This window comes from Phasianus colchicus, chromosome Z (genome assembly GCF_987193195.1).
Source record: "Phasianus colchicus chromosome Z, bPhaCol1.hap1.1, whole genome shotgun sequence".
Taxonomy (NCBI): domain Eukaryota; kingdom Metazoa; phylum Chordata; class Aves; order Galliformes; family Phasianidae; genus Phasianus; species Phasianus colchicus.
The window spans coordinates 12,064,988-12,086,162 of NC_143476.1; the positions used below are offsets into that span (position 1 = coordinate 12,064,988).

Below are 21,175 nucleotides of genomic sequence, written 5' to 3' on the forward strand. Positions count from 1 at the left end.
TCTCTGAATGTTAATCAACATGTAGTTAGTTTTCAGTGGTGATTAGCTATGTGTTTAGTCAGAGGTGCAATGGTTCTAATGGTGAGAGAAAGACATTCCCAGTTGTCATCAGGTGGAACACACTTCAGACTGGAATCCTCAAGCAGACTGCAGTCAAGCTTTCTTAATTACTCGTTGTTGTTATCAATTCAGACGCATCTCTTAATTCCTGCCTGAATGAACATTCTGTAATAATCTGCTGAGACAGTGCAAGGCTTGACAATGAGACTACAGTTTATGAAAGGAGCACTTTTTACTTAGGTGCACTTTTCATCTGTTGAACTTCCTGTCGTCTATTGGAAATCTCTGGCACCAGTGCATAAGATTCACCTATTCTATAGAAGTCTGACTGAACCCCATACTGGGATTATTTTTGTTCAATCCAAGCACCTTGGACGTTACTATACATTTATTCAATCATGAGGTAAGTCTGCTTCAGAAGCAATATAGAAAGCATAAAGGGGGAAGAAGATAATGTATTAGTGAAGACTTAACTAGTATTCATAAACTGAAAACTGTGAAACACTATGATGATTACAGAATTTCCCGGAGAAATGTCAAGTTCTTATCTGAATGCTAAATGCAACATCAGTTCACTTCTCACTGGGTTGAATGTTTTAAATATTTGGTAATAATAATGGTTCCTTAATTCTGACATTTAATATGAAAATATTAAAATTCCTGTGTTAGAGTACTTTTTTGTTAGAATGCCAGATGCTAAAGGGATGAAGTGGCACAAGAAAGCAAAATATCTCTGCTGATGGCAGGAAGGACTGTAAGGATGGAAAGGCTGGTGTTTGCCGTGGGAAGGGAACACGTCTGGTTTTCTTGTTCCCTTTGTCTTTGAGTTCCAGAAAAATAGAGGAGAGCGTGCCCTCACCTTGGACCCCTCCTGCCCTCTGCTGCTGAGATGGAGAAATTTCCCACCTCCTACAAGGACATCAGGACAAAGATAAGTAATCAAAATATTTCCAGGCTGGCTGTACTTGTGGGCATCTGTTGCTGGAAAATTTAATGGCATTAAACTGCCTAGATAAGGACAGAATGAGGGTGACAATAGAATGGTACGTAATCACAGTACAATGAAAAAAGTATGCAGGGTGCAGGAAGGGAGGTGTGGACATTCTGAGTTGCAACTCTTTATTTGCTCCAGAAAGCTCTATCAGAATGGAAGACTGAAGGAAATACTTTGAGTGTTTTCTAATGTGACTGGATGAAAGATCCATGTGGCAAATTGAATAACTGAGTGGTAAAGGGACATAGATACCTCACTGTTTCATGGAACCTCTCAGTTAAGCACCTGAGCACTGTGTACAGGACTTGGGAATATAAGTATTAGAGGATCATGGAATATCTGTATTTGGAAGGGACCTCGAGGATCATGTATTCCACCTCCTGGTTCCACACCGGACCTCCTATGGGTCAAGCCCTGTGTCTGAGAGCATTGTGCAAATGCTCTTTGGCCTTTGTCAGCTCAGTGCCAAACCACTGCCCTGGGGAGCCAGTGCCAAATTCCATGTATCTAGTTCATCCTACAGAATGATGCCAAGAACAGTTATAGAGATCGACTTACAAACAAAATTCTTGTCTTGAATTAATGGTACACTCACCATTTAAAAAAAAAAAAAGAAAAAAAAAAAAAAAGAAAAGAAAAAAGAGGAAAAAAAAAGAAAAAAAATTAAAGCCACATTCTTACGCTGGCATTTTACAGTATTGTCAGATTTTTGTAATTCTGTTTTGTCATATAAGATTCTCTCAACATGAAATAATGACCAAATTCTCTCTTCAGATCTAAACATACAAATGTTAAAGGCAACAGTGCTGTTCAAGAGTACATTACCAGCTCAAACACTGCTTTGGCTGTAAAACTGAAGGTAGTAAAGAATTTTATCAAGGAGTTGGAAGAAAACATGTAAGTGTAGATTTAAAAGCAACCTGTATTGTTACTTAGAGTTTGATATAGTGTAATCCAATGCACAGTACTTGTAACGTGTGTTTTACAAAATGCTGTGCAAAGTAGGCATCTATTAAGATAAATGCTGCAAGTTCTAATATGTCCATGACCTTTTCAAGCTGTTCCTTACTCCTACACATCACTACGAGTAGTTCTTCTGTCAGGAAGGATCACATGAGTAATTAACCTGTGACCTTAAGTTTGGAATTAAATGCATACAGTGGAAGTAAGAGCTGTGGGTTATTTTGCTCTTTCAGTGTTGAACAGCCGAGGTGTTTTGTTTTGGAGGGTGGACAGTGATGGGACAAGTGGGGAATGGCTTTAAACTGAGACGGGGGGTGTTGAGGTTTAGGTTGGATGTGAAGAGGAAGTTTTTCAGCCAGAGGGTGGTGAGGCACTGGAACAGGTTGCCCAAGGAGGCTGTGGATGCCCCATCCCTGCAGGCATCCAAGGCCATGCTGGATGTGGCTCTGGGCAGCCTGGGCTGCTGGTGGGCAGGTTAGAAAGCCCACAGGACTTTATTGCAGCCCTGGGTGCAGGGGGATCACTGCTCCTAGCATGCACACAGAAGAGCTGGAGCACACAGGTGATGTACATTCCACTTGTGAACATTCCTGCAATTCCAGAGAGCGTGCGCCTGTTCCAATCACTGCTGCACAGATTAAAAACTGATTGCAGATGAGCTGTTTTGGTATGGGGTTCTTGCCAACGGTCTGCAGTGGCTGTGTGATTCCTCGGGGAGTTGCTCTCCAGCCCAAAGGTCATGTCCTAAGTCGACCAGATCCCGTTTGTGTCCAGAAATGGCTGACAACAGATCAGCTGCTGGTCAAGTTTCTAACATCACACTGGCCTTGCTCCAGTGTCTGTGTCATCAGCCCCAGCACATACGGTGCACCTCTTCAAGGCTTTGCAACACTGAGACTCTGCACTTGGGCTCCAGACATCCTGCTGCACCAAGAGGTTATTCTAGCTTTGGTATCTTGCAACTTTGTATATAACTACATCACTGTAATCATAAATGTCTAGGAGCATGGAGATGGAGAAATTAATCTTCCTGTAATTCTCTGTACTGCAGCCCCGTGGTTGTCAACACCTAATGCAATATTGAAATTTCAGTTGAGAAATTGAAAGCTGCCCTTAACAAAAAAGCATCTGGATTTGTTACTGAAATCACACTGAGGATCAATAAATCCAAATGCTTCTAGCATAACCACGATTATAGGCAGTGTTTAGACAAGCTCTTACAGGAAAACCATGAACACAAGGCTAAAGAGAGACTAAGTGATGCACTCTGCAGGAATACTCATGGAAGTCTTCACAGTGCAGGAGTCTGATCTGATTACAGATGCTGTGCTTTAAGTACCCCTTATCATATCTTTTCTTTCACTGTTGTGCAGGGGTTGGACTCAGTGATCTCTGGAGGCTGGAGATGCTGTTTGCTAATGGAAGATGGCAGATGGAGAGAGGAAAAGCAAGTGAAAGGCATGCTGTGCATAGCCACCACATGGCATCTGCACCATTTCCCCCTGCACAAAGGAGGAGCAGCTCACAAGCTTGGCCTGGGCCAGGGAAGGGAGCAGACAAACATCTGGACCGACCCCAAACGAGCTGGTTCTGCAGGTTGGGTGTCTTCTGCTGCTTGTCTCACATCCTGCTGCTCAGCGGTAGATTTGTTCCTGCTCAGTGCTAACAGGAAACTCACACAGCATTTCTGTTTCAGCTGTGCCAACGCTTTGATCCCTTGCTGCTTGGATGGGGCGTTTGAAGAAGGATGCCTGTGCTGATGTCCAGCCAGGCTTTGGGGATGAGTCTCCACACCAGGGTCCGTCTGACAGGACTGAGGGTTGGGGATCCAGCCAGGTCGAGTCCAGCGTGCTTTGCTCTTGTTCTTAGTGCTTGTTTTTGCTCAGGAGGGCAGGAGATGAAACTCGTGAACCAATGCCTGCAGACGGGGTTTGCAGAGAAAGAGGTCCTGCAGGCTTTCTGTGACAGCCACAGAGCTGCAGCGAGGCTGCATCAGTGTAAAACACCAGAGATCCACGGAGGTGTGAAGGGGAGCTGTGGGCTGCAGTCACGCAGGAAGGGATGTGCATGCTCGGGGTTTGGTTGTTGTGTGTGTGTTAAGTGACTGTGATACCACTGCTGGGTCAGTGTGAGTGTACAGAACAAGTGTGACAGCCTTTTTGATGGAGCCCTGTGAAAGGAGTCCTATGGACTTGAGATCCAACTGTCAGCCTGTGGGCATCATCCAGGAGTTGGGGTAGGGGATGAGGCAAGGGAAGTTGGGCTGAGAAAGGGATGAAGCAGTCTGGCAGCAGTTCTGTGTTTCTCCCATCTCCTGCTTTATTTCCTTCCAGGTGAAATAGATGGGTGCTGCAACATGCCCTTGAATGTAACAAAAGCCACTCTAGTGTGGATTTGACATGGGCCCAGCACTGCAAGGTACGCTGCTGGGAGGAAGCGTCCATCTGGCTGAGGGCAGGAAGGCCCTCCAGAGGGATGCACTGAGGCCAGTTGTGTGAGGCTCAACAAGAGCAAGCGCCAGGTCCTGCGCTTTGGTCATGACGACCCCGTGCCAGCTTCTCCAGGATTTGGCTGGGGTAGAATTCCAAGCAGCCCCTGATTCCAGAACGTTGGGCTGGGCTGTTGGAATCTTCTGCCCTTGTGACTGGTCTTGCCTCCCCACCCTGTCCGTCGTGGTGGAGCAGCCTGGTGGCCCTCAGTGATGTCATAAGGGCTAGAATGAGGGGAGGAGCAGTGCGTGCTGCGTCCCTTCATTGGAGCGCTGGAGCTCTGACTGAGCAGCTCGCTTGTTGCACTTGTGCACCGACTGCGTCCCTTTGTCTTCACACCGTCCTGTGCAGCACCTTGTAGGTAAGCTGAGACAGTGTGGGAGAGACGGGGGGACAGTGAGTGCTGAGAACTGCTGGCTGGCGGAGCTCATAGGATCACATTATCTCCATCAGCAGAGGGGTGGCCATGAGGGACAGGGAGGTGATCGTCCCCCCCTGCTCTGCTCTTGTGAGGCCCCAGCTGCAGTACAGTGTCCAGAAAGACAGGGAGCTGTTGGAGAGGGTCCAGAGGCGAGCCACAGAGATGATCAGGGGACTGGAGCACCTCCCCTGCAAAGACAGGCTGAGGGAGCTGGGCTTGTTCAGCCTGGAGAAATGAAGGCTGTGGGGTGACCTCATGGCAGCCTTCAGTACCTAAAGGGAGCCTAAAAAGAGGAGGGGAATCAACTCTTTGAAAGGGTAGATAACAGCAGGACAAGGGGAAATGGTTTTAAGTTGAAAACTTGAGTTTTTAAGTTGAGGGAGGGCAGATTTTGGTTTTTCCCTCGTATTCTTTGCTAAACCGTGGAAGCAAACTGACCTGCTCTTTCTCTCTCCTCTCTCCACCCTCTGCCTGCTTCCCTGCTGCAGCTTTTGCTCGTGGAAGATCAGAGCAAAGTGACAAGGAACGGCTGCGGATTCGAGAGATTTCTCTCCCTTGTTCTGATCTCTTGCCAGGTACCTGCCATGCTTTGTCCCCCCACATGCTTTAGCAGCCCGTGACGCCCCGTGTTTAGTAACACAGCCTCATCCAGCTTTGATGGGACACTGGTCACGTGTGGGTTTTCTCCACGTGCTCTGCAGCTCAGCCCTCAGAAGGATGCTGTCTGTGGTGCTGTGACCAGCTGGTCTACAGGAAACCAATCCCTTAGGCAAAGAGTCCCAGCCCCAGCTTGTGCAGAGCTGCACAGCATCACCAGGGACACCAGCAGGCGTGCTTGGGCTGTGTGAGTGTGCCCGACAGCTGTAGGGAGCACAGCAGAGATGTGAACAGAGAAAATAAAAGTGTCTTTCTTTTCAGTTCCAGCTTGTCACACCTACGCTGATGGCTGTGGCGTGCAGCGAGATCAGCTGTGGGCCTGACCTGGCATGGACAGAGGTAGAGTATGAAGCTCTGATTGGTCTTTGTTCCCTGACTGCAGCCAGCAGAGTGAGCCGTAGATGTGCTCTCCTGCTTTCCAAGAGAGCTCCTCTGTGGCAAGACAGTAGTGCAAGCGTGGCAAGTTTTTAAAAGTACCAGAGCCATCTCGGCTGTGGTGTTTGTCCTCTACTGACTTTTCCCTTGAAATGGCTGCAGAAACAACAATCATTCTCTTCTCTGTTTGGCCTCGCTGTTGGTTGGACTGCTCAAGAGAGCTGCTTGGTGCTTGCAGTGGCAATGTTTGCACCTTGTAACTGCAGCCGTAGCTTTGGTTTCCCTCTTCACGGTCTCCTAGCATCTGAAACAGTCAGCCTTCCTGCACAAAGAGCGCAGGAATAGAGGGGGCAAAATGGACAAGGCCACCTGTCTGCGTCAGTGCCATTGCTGATTAGTCTGGGTGGGGAGAGATGCATCTTTGCTGGCGTGTGCCTGCTGCACACCAGGGAGAGAAACAGCCGTTATTAGACTTGCAGTTCCTTCTGAAGTGCCCACGATAAGGACCGAGTGCATTTCCTGCAGCTTGCTCTGCAGATGTGCTCCTCACCTTGAAATCCTCCTTGTTGGTTCCCAGCTCCTCACCGTGGCCTGTGCTCTCTGTTTCAGACTGAGAACAAGGGGAAGCCCCTGCTGGACCATGAGGTGGCACCTGTGAATGTTCCAGCTATTGCTGCTGCCCATGCTATTAAGAGATACGTTGCCCAGGCAGCGGATGAACTCTCCTTTGAGGTAAGCAGTTCAAGGCGTTCCTTGTTGTTCAATTTTACAATGGCAAATGCCTTCAGAGCTGCACTGGTGCAAGTGCTCTCATGCTCGGCGATGTTTGGCAGTGCAGAAGAATGCAGTCATTTGAGCTGTGCTTTCCTCCCAGCCGTGCTGAAGCTGGGATTGACGTTGCAATCTCTTGCAGGTGGGAGACATCGTGTGTGTCATCAACATGCCACCAAAGGAGCTGACCCCCTGGTGGAGAGGCAAGCTCGGCTTCCAGGTAGGCACAAGCTTCAGACTGGAGAGTGCAACTTCAGTAAAGGCAGGAATCTCAGCTTAGAGCTGCTCTGCCTGCTCAGGATGCCTAAAGGACATAAACAGTTTCCCTGTGTCGGTGTCAGGGGACCTTGCCTTTGCTGCAAATGCTGAAAAATTATTACCTTTATGCTGTGAACTATGGCCATTTTCTGCTGGATAGTCTTATGGAATGTCAGGCAAGCACGTTCCGAGGGAAATGTTACGTGGCTTTTGGTTTAACAGTTCAGATCTGAGAAGTGCTGCATGCAATAGTTGGCCTCTCTTCTTGTTACAGGTTGGATTTTTCCCAGGGGAGTGTGTGGAACTCATTAATAAGAACATTCCTGAGGCTCTCATCAACTCAGTGCCAAAGCCAGGTAGGGATGTTACATTTGATGGTGTGGGGAAGCAAAATGAAGTCTTTTTTGGGGTGTGTTCCATGTTTAGTACCTCCTTTATCCATCCCAGATTGTCCTCTGGGTTGATGATTCTTCATGCACACCATGGGGCAGAGATTTGGCCCAATCCTCCTGTGTTTATGATTGGACTTGGGGAAACTATAGAATCTTCATAGAATGGCTTGGGATGGAAGGGACCTCAGGGATCATCATGCTCCAACCCTCCCGCCTCAGGATGGTCTCCCAGCCCCCACAGTTAATGTGAGACTAGATCAGGCTGCCCAGGGCCCCATCCAGCCTGGCCTTGGGCTCCTCCAGGCATGGGGAAAATCCCTTTTTGTATGTACTGGTTGGTAATGTTCTTCCCGTTCTGACGTGCTCTGTAGAATGTGCTGTGCTCGGCCTCGTCCAACGGAGCCAAACCTGAAATGACCTGGTTTCTTCCTTTTGTTGTGCAGTGCCCAAGAAACGCAGCAAGATCCTCACCTTCCTTCGTTCCTTGGTGAAGGCCCGCCCAAAGAAACCGACCGAGCGGGAGGTGGAGAAGGAAAGGGTGTTTGGCGGTGACCTGGGAGAGCATCTTCTCCACTCCGGTCGTGATGGTAAGGAGCTGCCCATTCCTGAGATCTTCCTCTGCTGGGCATCTAAAGAAGATGAAAGGGAGCTCATATCTAGCAGGGGGCAGGCTGATAGCCGTGGAGACACGTGTAATGGGAGTTGATGGCTGAAGGATAAAGTGAGGCGGATGCTCCTAAGAGACAAGCACATCTGTATTTGCTTCAGCCAAGCCTGGCTGGGCTTAGTGGATGGGATGTGAAGCACAGCCTGCAGCAGGACTTGAATCAGGAGCTCCACTGACGGCTGGCACGTGTTCTTCAGTCCCCCAGGTCCTCCAGAGCTGCGCTGAGTTCATTGAGCAGCACGGCGTGGTGCAGGGGATATACCGCCTGTCCGGCGTCGCGTCCAACATCCAGAGACTGCGGTAAGAGTGCTGCGACTGACACAGCCTGAGTGCATCTGGTGTGGCTTTGGGCTTGCCTTCCTCTCGCTCAACCGGGTTTGCGTCCCTCTCTCCAGGCAGGAATTTGAGTCGGAGCAGATTCCTGAGCTCACCGTCCGTGACATTCACAGCGTGAGCTCCCTCTGCAAGATGTACTTCAGGGAGCTCCCGAACCCTCTGCTCACCCACCAGCTGTACGGCAAGTTCTCGGTAAGCACAAGGCCACGTCTTTCATTTCCCTCTTCCTGGGCCTCTTGGCAGATGGCTGCAGCAGTGCCCCAGCTCGGAGGCCCTTTTGCTGTCAGCCCCACGAGGTTTACTCGCAGTGGTGTACTAGCCTGATTGGTGTCTCGCTCCCTTTCTGCACTACTCCAGGATGCTGTTGGTGCCGCTACAGAGGAGGAGCGGCTGCTCAGAATGCAGGACGTCATCCAGCAGCTGCCCGCTCCTCACTACAGGTCAGTGCTGCCCTCAGCCTGCTGAGCTCAGCCCTGCTGCATTGCAGAGGGCAACGATGCGGTTCCAGGCTCTGTCTCACGCCGGCAACACGATGCCTGTGTATGCTGAAGGGTTGAAGGCTCCATGGGCTGGCTTTATGGGGTCAGTTCCTGGGCACGGGGGCACGCTTGGTGCAGCTGATGGCTGCAGCTGTGCTGTGCTGGGGCTTGGTGCTGCAGCGTGGCACTCAGTCAAGTTGGATCTACTTCATCTTTGGAGACAGTAGCAGTCACAAGAAGTAGCATGAATGGAGGTTTGCTTTCTGAATTGCAGCACGGCATGCTCGTTGGTGCTGAACGTTTGCCTCTCTTGTTTTCCAGGACACTGGAGTACCTGATGAGACACTTGGCGTGTCTGGCTGGGAGCTCCACCATCACAAACATGCATGCCAAGAACCTAGCCATTGTGTGGGCTCCAAACCTCTTAAGGTAAACTGCTGGTTCTGTTTCAACACAACGCTTACATCTGTTCTCCATTAAAAAAAAAAACAGTGCTCCCTTTTTCTCCATCAAATGTGCTCTTCTCCTGTAAAATCTGTGGCTGACAGAAAAGCAGGAGCCTGAGCTGTTCTCCATCCCCACGGGCACAATGTCTAGGTGACAATTTCTGCAGTCTTGTTGAGATGGGACTGACGTGTCCTTGATCATCCAGGGGAATTTCTGCAGTGGCATCACTGATTGCCCACTGCGGAAGTCTCCAGAGCCTCAGCTGACAGCTTTTGGCTGCAACAATTCAGACTCGGGGAAACGGTCTTGGAGAAATGACTTCTAAAATCTGCCTTTTCTACAGATCACAGCAGAACGAGTCTGCCTGCGCCAGCGGAAGAGCTGCCTGCATGGAGCTGCAGATGCAGTCGGATGTGGTGGAATTCATCATCAACCACACCGACGTCCTCTTCGGCTCCAAATCCGGAGCAGACATTGCAGATGCAGCAGGTGAGTGTCTTCCTCCATTAGCTTGATCTTGACCTGACACCTTGACCAAATGCAGGCCTTCTCCAGGATGTTTGAGATACTCTTTTACCATCAAGGGGACAGCAGACCTCTGGACTTCCATTAGGGTATGGCATCCTGTTGCTGGATGCTGAGAATGTCCAAGCCCAAACTTCACAAGGAGGAAACCGTCATTATTATGGTTTGCACGCAGGAAAAGCTTGATGCAAGTGTGGCAGCGAAGCTTTCTCAGTTCCCTACCCCCATTTCCTTGGGTTTTTCCTTGCCTATTTTGATACAGTAAGCTGCTCTTAATGATGACCGTGTCCTTTGCCATAAACACACCTCTTCCCACATGGTTATTTTGGGCTCCTCTTCTTCCAGTGGCTCAGATAAGCAAGCCTGAGAAAAATACAGCACCTCCCCCAGAACTGTGGTGGCTGTGCTGCTGCTTTCTGATCCTCGCTCTTACCTGTGGTTTTCCCTGACAGGGCACAATTCTCTCCCAGGGCCCAAGTCTGTGGGGGTCTCTTCTGCTGCCACAAAGCTGCTCAGCCTGGAGGAGGCACAGGCACAGAGGCGAGGCCACAGCACCTCTTCTGTGGTAACAGAGAGCAGCAGGGACATTGAAGTGGAAGAAAGCCCTGCAGCTGGGCAGGGCAAATTCCACACCGTCGTTGACTTTCCATCTGACAGGTAAAGAGGACTTTCTTTTCCAGCACCTAGCATCATTGTTTGGGTGGGTTTTTGTGTTTTCCTGCAGAAACCAGGCAGTGCTAGGAACAAGCAACTGCTGCCAAGAGCTCAGTGCTGCTCTTCCCTCACCCTGCACCACGCACGACTCACAGCATTGGCTGTTTTCTCTCTCCAGACAAAATCCACCCAGCAAGAATGAGGAATCACCAGCTAGCAGTTGGTGTTGCTGCTTCAGCCTCAGGAAGCCATCCTCTGGCAGCAAACGCCAACTGCAGCGCAATGCCAGGCAGCCCTCAGAAACAGCAGTGGTAGTCCTGGCAGGTAAGGGTGCAAATGCAGCTTCCAAATCCCTGCTTTTCAGGAACATACAATTCAAGCTTGCTCTGCACATGTATCTCTTTCTAGCGTTCAATCCCGTGCCTAAATCTTCACCCCTGATCAAGTACCACTGTCGTAATTCAGCTTGTGAAAGTTTGACACTAACCCCTGTGTATCCTTTCTAGGTGAATCGAGCCCTTGCCAAGCCATAAGATCCAGGGCAAGTAGCGAGGATGCTCTGTGTGCTTCCATCAGTGGAGAGCTCTTAGGAAGCACAAATTGCTGCAGTTCCAACAGCAGCCTTCCATCTGACATCAGTAATGGAGAGAAGGAGCTCATCGAAGTCCATGCTCTCATTACACCTGGCTCTGCTGAAGTTGCTGACCTGAGCCTCCCAGACACCACAGTCACAAGTGTGGATTTTAACCCAGAGTCTCTGCAGTGCAGCCCATCTGAAGCACAGTGTGAGTGCCCCGACAGCAGCACCTCCATGCAGGAGCAGGTCAGCATCAGTGAAGAGGAGCAGAGCCTCTTGCAGGGGGACTTTCAATCAGGCCTCCAGTCCCAGGCACCGGACAGCAGCACTGAGAGCTCTGAGCCACTCTCTCCATGACAAGACAGGATGAGTCCCATCTTCACCGTGGACCTCTCACACCCTCCTGTCCTTTATATAATAATAAAAGCACACTCGTGCTCAATCAACGCCTTGACTGCCTCCAGAGTCTTCATTCACACGGACTGGGATGAATGCAGCACACAGCAAGGCACCCCAGCTTGCAATGCTGTGGCTGTGGGGTGCATGCAGCACAGCTCCGGGTTTGTTCCTGTTTTGTCTGGCTTTGGGATGTCTGCAGGGGGAGCTCTGCTACCATTTGGCATGGTAGCAAATAATCTCTCGCATCCTGGATGCTGCTCATGATACTCCCAAGCTTCCTGGCTGTGGCTTTGTGATGCTTTTCAGGGCCTTCTAATGCATTTCCATGCCTTGGCTGTTCTTTAACACCTCTCTCCTCCCATCGTGTCCTTTCCTGGCTCCCACCTACGAACTGGCCCTGCAGATCATCTCCAGACCTGTCATCAGCACACTGTGGCAGGAGAAGCTCCCCCTGGCCAACGTCAGGCAGTACTGCTTGGTCTGCAGCTCAGTGGCCATTTCCCTTTTAGGCGGCTCCTGCAGAAGAATCAAGCAGCAGAACCTTTTGCTCACCCTGCACCACACAAATGCTGCAAAAGCAGAAACAACCTGGGAATCTCTGGTTTGCAAGACTTCACAGACACTTATTGACTGTGTCTGATGGTTCCCTCCCATCCTTGATTTCCTTCTCCCCTTCTCCTCGTCTGATCCCACTGCTGAGCCATGATCAAGCTGCCCAGTGTGGCATAGCATCGTGCAGAGCCGTGCTGGCACCTCCTCCCCTTCCTCTCCTGCAGCTCAGCCTGCAACCTGAGCAAGTTTTTTTCTGAGAAAGTGACCAGCTCTTTTCCATCCCTTTGCCCCTGCAAACAGTTGTCCAGAGGATCTCGTCCAAGAATTCCTGGAACAGCCTGCAGCTGGCTCTCCTGAAGTTCAGGCTCCTGCCTTTGCTTCCTGCCAGGCCCGCATTCCTTGAGATCACCAACTCAAGGAGGGCATGGTCACTGCAGCCCTGACCGCCTCCTGTCGTAACCCCTGGTGTGCACCATGTCCAGCAATGCTTCCCTTCTGCTTGCTGTGCCCAATGCCTGCACCACAGAGTGATTCTCACTGCACTCCAGGAGTCTGTCAGATTGCTTGCAGCCAGCCATGCTGATTTCCCAGACTGACTGGAATCCCCCATCAGGATGAGAGTCAGTGAGTGCGATGCTTCTGCTGGCTGCAGTAAGCAGCTCCCACCAACAGGCTCTCTTTCCAGGCGGCTGTAGCAGACCCTCACCTCCAGAAGCCCTGCACTGCTGCACTTCCTAATTTTACCCACAAGTTCACAACCTGCTCATGGCTCTTCTTAGTTCTTTGCACTCAACTTCTCATCATAGGGGGCAAATCCCTTGCCTTCCAGAATTCCATAGTATCAATTGTGTCTGCTAATGTCAGGATTTTTTTTCTTTCTTTTCTTTTTCCATTTTCTAGGTAGGAAAATGAATTTCTGAGCCAGGAGAAGCAGAAGTGAAACAGTCTTACTGGCACTGCTCAGGTTGCATGAGTTGCCAAGTGCTCCTCAGGTAATGTGTGCTGAAGAGCTGACCTTGGTGGCAGGGGCTGTGGCTGCATTTTGTGCCTGTCATGCGGGAATCCAAGAAAGCCTATTCAGAGCAGGAGCTGCAGAGCGAGATAAACATCACGAGAAGGTAAGGCTGAGAAGCAAGGACACCTCCAGAAAGAAGAGAAAAACTGAGTCAAGTGAGCTGCGTGACGGCCGTGTGATGCTGACCATGATTGGAGGAAGAGCGCATGGCTGGGAATGACTGATGGCTCTGGTTGGATGGGTGCCTGTGTGCACAGAGTTAAGGAGTGTTTGTGGGATGTTTTGCTGGCATCTAACGGCTGTAAGGGGAAGTCAAGAGAGAAAACTTGTGAATGCATAGAAGGGATGTTAAAATCTGGAACAGACTGTTTGGATCAGTCACAGCTGAGTCCAGATTGCCACACTGTCAGAACCTGGGGCCCAGGATTTTCCTTTAAGAGTGCCAACTGCTCATTTTAAATGATAAAAAGTAACATTGATAGAAGCTTCCCTCCTTGCATTAGAATAAGGCATTGATATTTGATGTTTCTGTCTTTCCATTCCTTTAGCAGCCTGGGTGTTGATGCAGCTGCATGCATCTGCTGCCCTCCCCTTCTGTTTTGTGTAAAAGAACAGTAAAATATGCAATCAGTGTGAGATCTTTCTGAAGTATTTTACTTTATTTGCCCCTAGGCTGCAATGGCTGGGAAATGGCAGTGTCACCCAGGAGCCCACACGGCGACCTGATGTCTCATTGTTGGGGTCTATTGGAAACCACCACGATGACAAAAGAATGCCTGGGATTCCTCCGGCCCAAATGCCAAACCTTGCACTTGGCTGTGCTGAACCTCATGAGGTTCACCCAGGCCCACCTCTCAAGTCTGCTGAGCTCAAACAGATGTCATTTTTCTCGTGTCCTTCCATTCCGAGTCCATCTGTTCCCCAAAGCAAAAGAATTTGGAGGTAACCACCGACAGTTATGTGAGCGATTTCAGCGTCTATTTCTGATCATGGCAACAACTTCAGAGGTCACACTTAATTTACGGTGCCCGTTGTAATTCTGACCAAGGCTGCAGTTGCAGCTGACTTCCCAAGGCTGCAAGACGTGGTGGTGACACAGCCTTGTGCTTCTGCATTGGTGCTCATCCCACGTTTCCTTTCTCTGTCTCGCAGGTCAGCTCCTGCTGGAAGCAGATGGTATCCCAGTGTGAATGAAGGTCAGTGCAGGAGCAGCTGCTGATGGGAGGAAGGAAGTCCATGCTGAAGAGCTCTGAAGCATCTGCAGGTATGGTTCTGGAGGAGGCAGCAGTGATGTCGGAGGGCTCCCCAGCAGGAAGCTGTCTCATCCAAATGCTTGCTGAGTGGTTGGAAGGGAGCTTTCTGCATGACAGCAGCACCAGCTGCTTGCTTCAAATGCTGCAAAGACAAGGATTAGCACGAGTTCCAGTATCTACAGTATCATCACGAATCACGATAGGATTACAATGTGTCCTCATACAAACGCAGCCATTTCTCTCTGAGTCCAAAGGCTGTCCGGAAAGCATCTGTGAGGTCTCTCACACCAAACCACTGCTGTCCGTGTGGGATCTGACTCATTAGGGTATAGGGGTTAGGAACCACAGGCTGTCTTTTGAGAACGGGTTCAGTCATTTCCTTACATCTTGCACCAGCCGATACGTGCCGTCTGCCTTCCGTGCCGACAGGATTGGGGTGTTATAAGGCCACAGAAAAGGTTCCAGAAGACCATCCTTAACCAGTGTCTGTGTTACAGCTTTTAGACCCACTCTCCCTTCTATGGCTATGGGATATTGTTGCTGTTTCACAGCTCCACTCCCTCCTTGGGCAGTTCTTTGTAAGGGAAAATTGTGAGTCCACCCCAATTTCCTTCCCCTGCCCACACCTTTGGATTCATTTCTTCTTCATCACAGCTGTTAACACATTCATTGACCCCTGATATCTGTTTCACAGACTTGCAGCTGTAATCCTCATTTAACTGTTAAATCTCTCCCCCATAAATCGGTCCCTGCTTCAGGCACACAGAACAATTGCCCTGCAACTATTTTATCTTTCCATTTTAGTTCTGTGGTCTCCAAGAGTGGAGCTGTCACTTCTGATCCCTCAGCCCCAGTTATGCACAACAGCCACATCCAGATACACGTCTGGTACCTCTGAACTAGCTAATGCTGTAGGATGGAATGTTGTTTCTGCACTGGCTATCAAATGTGGGATTGCTCTGAAGCAGTACAGCACAATGTGTTTTGTAATTTGCCCTTAGAAACAGTTTGAAAAAGTAGAAAGACTTTATTAGTATTAGTATTAGTAAAAAGAAGTTATTTCATAACATATTTTAGAAATACAGTTGTTCAATCATGTGATCAATTCTCACTTACAGAACTGTAATAGTTACAAATTGCATGGGTATAGTATTAAGGACCAGAAAGCATGTTGTAAGGCCATTCTGTTTGGATAGGAGAAGCTCAGCAAAAGAAAAACAGACTCCAAAGAAGCCAGGGCCTCCACACAAGGCCGAACTGACTCACTCTGTGGGCAGGTTGGGATGCAACAGGCAGGCATCAAGAGACTCCCCTCTGTCCTCCTTCCAAACTTCTCTCTATTCAGGGATGAGCAGGTGTCCAGAAATAGTGGCCAAGTGTTGATAAGCAGCTGTCAGGCGTTCAATAATTAGCAGTATACCTGCTGAGCTAGCAACAATTGGTGTTTAGCCAGTCACACACACACACACAGAATGGCCCGGGTTGGAAGGGACCTCAAGGATCACGAATCTCCAACCCCCTGCCACAGGCAGGACCACCAACATATGTAGCACTGCACATATGCACACTGCTGGATAGAAACAGCAGTGTGGGAAAAAACTGTATGCTGTGGATGCAAAGGGTGAATCAGAATGGCTTAACAGCTGTCCCACAAGGAAAAGCAATCTTTTACCTGCTGTGCCATGCTCATGGCAGCAGAAGTCCAGATGCCAGCAGCTGATGCCCACAAGGACAGCCAGCCTGGACTTATTTTCACTACATATCTTTGTCCTGATGTCCTTCTAGAACCTGGGACATTTCTCCATCTCAGCAGAAGAGGGCAAGAGGGGTAGAAAGCATGCACACTCTCCTCTATTTTTCTGGCACTCAAAGAGAAAGAGAAGATGAAAACCAGCATTGTTTCCCTGCCCATGGCAAACACCAGCCTTTCCATCCTTACAGTCTTCCTGACATCAGCACTAATTGAAACAACATCCCACTCACGTTTGCCTTGTCTGCCAGAGGTTGCAGCTCTTTCTATTGCATCCCTCTTGCTTTCAAGTCAACAGAGCCTGTGTCACCTAATGAAAAGCAACCTTTTACCTGCTGTGCCATGCTCATGGCAGCAGAAGTCCAGATGCCAGCAGCTGATGCCCACAAGGACAGCCAGCCTGGACTTATTTTCGTTACATATCCTTGTCCTGATGTCCTTCTACAAGCTGGAACATTTCTCCATCTCAGCAGAAGAGGGCAGGATAGGTCCAAGGTGAGGGCACACTCTGCTCTTCAACTGGCACTCAAAGAGAAAGAGAAAATGAAAACCAGCTGTGTTTCCCTGCCCATGGCAAACACCAGCCTTTCCATCCTTATAGTCCTTCATGACATCAGCACTAATTGAAACAACATCCCACTCACCTTTGCCATGTCTGGCAGAGGTTGCAGCTCTTTCTATTGCATCCCTCTAGCTTTCAAGTCAAGAGCTCCTGTGTCACACAAGGAAAAGCAATCTTTTACCTGCTGTGCCATGCTCATGGCAGCAGAAGTCCAGATGCCAGCAGCTGATGCCCACAAGGACAGCCAGCCTGGACTTATTTTCATTACATATCTTTGTCCTGATGTCCTTCTACAAGCTGGAACATGTCACCATCTCAGCAGAAGAGTGCAGGAGGGGTCCAAGTTACAGGCACACTCTCCTCTTTTTCTGGCACACAAAGAGAAGATGAAAAGCAGATGTGTTTCCCTGCCCATGGCAAACACCAGCCTTTCCATCCTTACAGTTCTTCCTGACATCAGTACTAATTGAAACAACATCCCACTCACTCACCTTTGCCATGTCTGGCAAATGTTGCAGCTCTTTCTATTACATCCCTCTAGCTGTCAAGTCAAGAGCTGCTGCGTCACACAAGGGAAAGCAATCCTTTACCTGCTGTGCCATGCTCATGGCAGCAGCAATGCAGATGCCAGCAACTGATGCCCACAAGGACAGGCAGCCTGGACTTATTTTCATTACATATCTTTGTCCTGATGTCCTTCTACAAGCTGGAACATTTCTCCCTCTGAGCAGCAGAGGACAGGATGGGTCCAAGGTGGGGGCACACTCTGCTCTTTATCTGGCACTCAAAGAGAAAGAGAAAATGAAAACCAGCTGTGTTTCCCTGCCCATGGCAAACACCAGCATTTCCATCCATACAGTCCTTCCTGACATCTACACTAATTGAAACAACATCCCACTCACCTTTGCCATGTCTGGCAGAGGTTGCAGCTCTTTCTATTGCATCCCTCTAGCTTTCAAGTCAAGAGCTCCTGTGTCACACAAGGAAAAGCAATCTTTTACCTTCTTTGCCATGCTCATGGCAGCAGCAATGCAGATGCCAGCAGCTGATGCCCACAAGGACAGCCAGCCTGGACTTATTTTCATTACATATCCTAGTCCTGATGTCCTTCTACAAGCTGGAACATTTCTCCCTCTGAGCAGCAGAAGGCAGGATGGGTCCAAGGCGAGGGCACACTCTGCTCTTTATCTGGCACACAAAGAGAAAGAGAAAATGAAAACCAGATGTGTTTCCCTGCCCATGGCAAACACCAGACTTTCCATCCTTCCAGTCCTTCCTGACTTCAGCAATAATTGAAACAACATCCCACTCACCTTTGCCATGTCTGGCAGAGGTTGCAGCTCTTTCTATTGCATCCCTCTAGCTTTCAAGTCAAGAGCTCCTGTGTCACACAAGGAAACGCAATCTTTTACCTGCTTTGCCATGCTCATGGCAGCAGCAATGCAGATGCCAGCAGCTGATGCCCACAAGGAGAGTCAGCCTGGACTTATTTTCATTACATATCTTTGTCCTGATGTCCTTCTAGAAGCTGGAACATTTCTCCATCTCAGCAGAAGAGGGCAGGAGGGGTCCAAGGTGAGGGCACACTCTGCTCTTTTTCTGGCACACAAAAAGAAAATAAAAACAAGATGTGTTTCCCAGCCCATGGCAAACACCAGCCTTTCCATCCTTAAAGTCCTTCCTGACAGCAACACTAATTGAAACAACATCCCACTCACCTTTGCCATGTCTGGCAGAGGTTGCAGCTCTTTCTATTGCATCCCTCTAGCTGTCAAGTCAAGAGCTCCTGTGTCACACAAGGAAAAGCAATCTTTTACCTGCTGTGCCATGCTCATGGCAGCAGCAACGCAGATGCCAGCAGCTGATGCCCACAAGGACAGCCAGCCTGGACTTATTTTCATTACATATCTTTGTCCTGATGTCCTTTTCGAAGATTGGACATTTCACCCTCTGAGCAGTAGAGGGCAGGATGGGTCCAAGGTGAGGGCACACTCTGCTCTTTATCTGGCACTCAAAGAGAAAGAGAAAATGAAAACCAGATGTATTTCCCTGCCCTTGGCAAACACCAGCCTTTCCATCCTTACAGTCCTTCCTGACATCAGCACTAATTGAAACAACATCCCACTCACCTTTGCCATGTCTTGCAGAGGTTGCAGCTCTTTCGATTGCATTCCTCTAGCTTTCAAGTCAAGAGCTCCTGTGACACAAGGAAAAGCAATCTTTTACTAGCTTTGCCATGCTCATGGCAGCAGCAATGCAGATGCCAGCAGCTGATGACCACAAGGAAAGCCAGCCTGGACTTATGTTCATTACGCATCTTGCTCCATCATTGCTGAGGAGACCAGCTTCAGAGCAGGTAAGACTGCGCTGGGGAAGGGATCTATAGCAAAGAAGCCGACGAAAAAGCTCTTTTTAGGGCTGGTTTTGAAGGCAGCAAAAAGCACGTGGTCGGCGCCGGGAGCTGGCAGCTTGTGGGCGGGCTGCTGAGGCAGCAGGGGTGGAGCTGGCCCAAATCGCGGTATAATTTAAACAGCTGGCCCTTATCTCTTGTACCTGACCTTGACTGCTCATTGGGAATTTAAAAGCAGCTCTTGGGAGGGCAGGAGCCGGCTCCTGCCCACATATCGCTCCAGGTGAGAACGAGGTGTTACCCGCCTTTGACACCGGAGAGGGTGGTCAGAGTGTGAACGCAGCCCACACTGCTCATACATTACTGCAGTAGCTGGTGTGGGAGTTGTGACTTGTGGCAGGACACATCAGTGCCTTGTCCTTGTCTTTGTTCAGGTGATCAGCTCTCTTACTGACAGACCTTGAGACCGCAGGTTCAAACATGGTCTCTACCAGGCGGCGGGCTTCCCCCAAGAGGACTGTGGCGACCCAGACAGAGGGCCTGCCAAGAAATGTAGCAGTTCAGGTCTCTGGCTGTAGGGAGTGCCTGAGCCTGCTGCTGCCAGGGGAGAATGGGAAGGATGCCACTTGTGCAAGGTGCGAGCAGGTGGACGAGCTTCTCAGCCTGGTGGTGGAGCTTAGGGAGGAGGTAGGGAGATTAAGAGCCATCAGAGAGTGCGAGCGGGAGATAGACTGGTGGTGTGACTCTCTGCGTGAAAGACAGAGAGATTGCACCCCCCAAACAGCAGTGGACCCTCTCCCTTGCCACGATCGAAATGAGAGAGCTAATTTGAGGGCAGAGGAGGAATGGCATCAGGTCCCAGCTCGGCGATGCGGGCGACCCCCATCCCGACCTACCTCGGTTCCCCAGGTGCCTCTATGTAATAGGTTTGAAGCCCTGAAACTGGAGGGTGCGGTGGTTGAGGGTGAAGTGGGAGAACTGCCTCCAAGTGTTCCCAAGAGGAGGCATCCAGCTCCACGCTTAATAACTGCCTCCTCCAGAAAAGAAAGGAGGGTAATAGTCATAGGAGACTCCCTTCTAGAAGGAACAGAAGGCCCAATATGTCGGCCTGCCCCCACCCGCAGGGAAGTGTGCTGCCTCCCTGGGGCCCGAGTCAGGGATATTTCCAGGAAACTTCCTAGTTTGATTCGCAACTCCGATTATTATCCCTTATTGATAGTCCAGGCTGGCAGTGATGAGGTCACTGACGGAAGCCTGAGAACTATGAAAAATGACTTCAGGAGACTGGGGAGGTTAGTTGAAGGAACAGGCGTACAGGTAGTGTTTGCCTGTATTCCTACAGTGGCAGGGAAGGACGCTGAGACGACCAGAAGAACACACCTTATAAACACATGGCTGAAAGGATGGTGCAAAAGTAAGAATTTTGGGTTCTTTGATCATGGGGCGGTCTACTCGGCTCCTGGCCTGGGGTCTGCTGATGGGTCTCACCTGTCTCGAAGGGGGAAACGGATCCTTGCCCAAGAGCTGGCAGGACTTGTAGAGAGGGCTTTAAACTAGATATGAAGGGGGTAGGGGATAAAACCAGGCCTGCTAGAGATGAGCCTGGGGGAGCGGCAATGGGATTAGGGATGAGGCGAGGGGCTCGGCTGAAGTGCATCTACACCAATGCACGCAGCATGGGCAACAAACAAGAAGAGTTGGAAGCCATGGTGCGGCAGGCAAACTATGACCTAGTCGCCATTACGGAAACATGGTGGGACTGCTCCCATGACTGGAGTGCTGCAATGGATGGCTACAAGCTCTTCAGGAAGGATAGGCAAGAAAGAAGGGGTGGTGGTGTGGCTCTGTATGTTAGGGAGTGTTTTGATGTTACTGAGCTTGTGGCTGGGGATGATAAGGTTGAATCCCTATGGGTAAAGATCAGGGGAAGGGCTGACAAGGCAGATGTATTGGTGGGTGTCTGCTATAGACCGCCGAACCAGGATGAGGAGACAGATGAGGTGTTCTATGAGCAGCTGGCAGAAGCTGCGAGGTCGCCAGCCCTTGTCCTCATGGGGGACTTCAACTTCCCTGACATATGCTGGGAATTCAACGCAGCGCAGAAGAAGCAGTCTAGGAGGTTTCTGGAGTGTATAGAGGATAACTTTCTGATGCAGCTGGTGAGAGAGCCTACGAGAGGAGCTGCCCCGCTAGACCTGCTGTTCACAAACAGAGAAGGTCTGGTGGAAG

The 21,175-nt window shown here is 49.8% G+C and overlaps 2 protein-coding genes across 2 annotated transcripts; both read left to right on the forward strand.

The window, feature by feature from the left end:
- The first annotated feature begins 820 nt into the window (after positions 1–820).
- LOC149912539 (rho GTPase-activating protein 32-like) lies at positions 821–9,999 on the forward strand. The gene is made up of 8 exons (XM_090131836.1): positions 821–841; positions 7,263–7,344; positions 7,824–7,967; positions 8,245–8,347; positions 8,443–8,575; positions 8,741–8,823; positions 9,184–9,291; positions 9,653–9,999. Exons 1-8 carry the CDS (start codon positions 821–823, stop codon positions 9,822–9,824), a joined length of 846 nt encoding a protein of 281 aa, XP_089987962.1. The 3' UTR covers positions 9,825–9,999.
- Positions 10,000–19,404: 9,405 nt separating this feature from the next.
- LOC149912540 (uncharacterized) lies at positions 19,405–20,794 on the forward strand. Its single transcript, XM_090132119.1, has one exon. It carries the CDS (start codon positions 19,427–19,429, stop codon positions 20,501–20,503), a length of 1,077 nt encoding a protein of 358 aa, XP_089988245.1. The 5' UTR covers positions 19,405–19,426; the 3' UTR covers positions 20,504–20,794.
- Positions 20,795–21,175: the final 381 nt, after the last annotated feature.

What these genes read in the sequence shown, in the direction of transcription:
- LOC149912540 (XM_090132119.1), top strand. Translation starts at nt 19,427, where the DNA reads ATGGTCTCTACCAGGCGGCGGGCTTCCCCCAAGAGGACTGTGGCGACC.
- LOC149912539 (XM_090131836.1), top strand. Translation starts at nt 821, where the DNA reads ATGGAAAGGCTGGTGTTTGCC. An exon ending in CAACTCAGTGCCAAAGCCAG is followed by an intron (nt 7,345 to 7,823) that starts GTAGGGATGTTA and finishes TTTGTTGTGCAG; the next exon opens with TGCCCAAGAAACGCAGCAAG. An exon ending in AGCTGTACGGCAAGTTCTCG is followed by an intron (nt 8,576 to 8,740) that starts GTAAGCACAAGG and finishes GCACTACTCCAG; the next exon opens with GATGCTGTTGGTGCCGCTAC.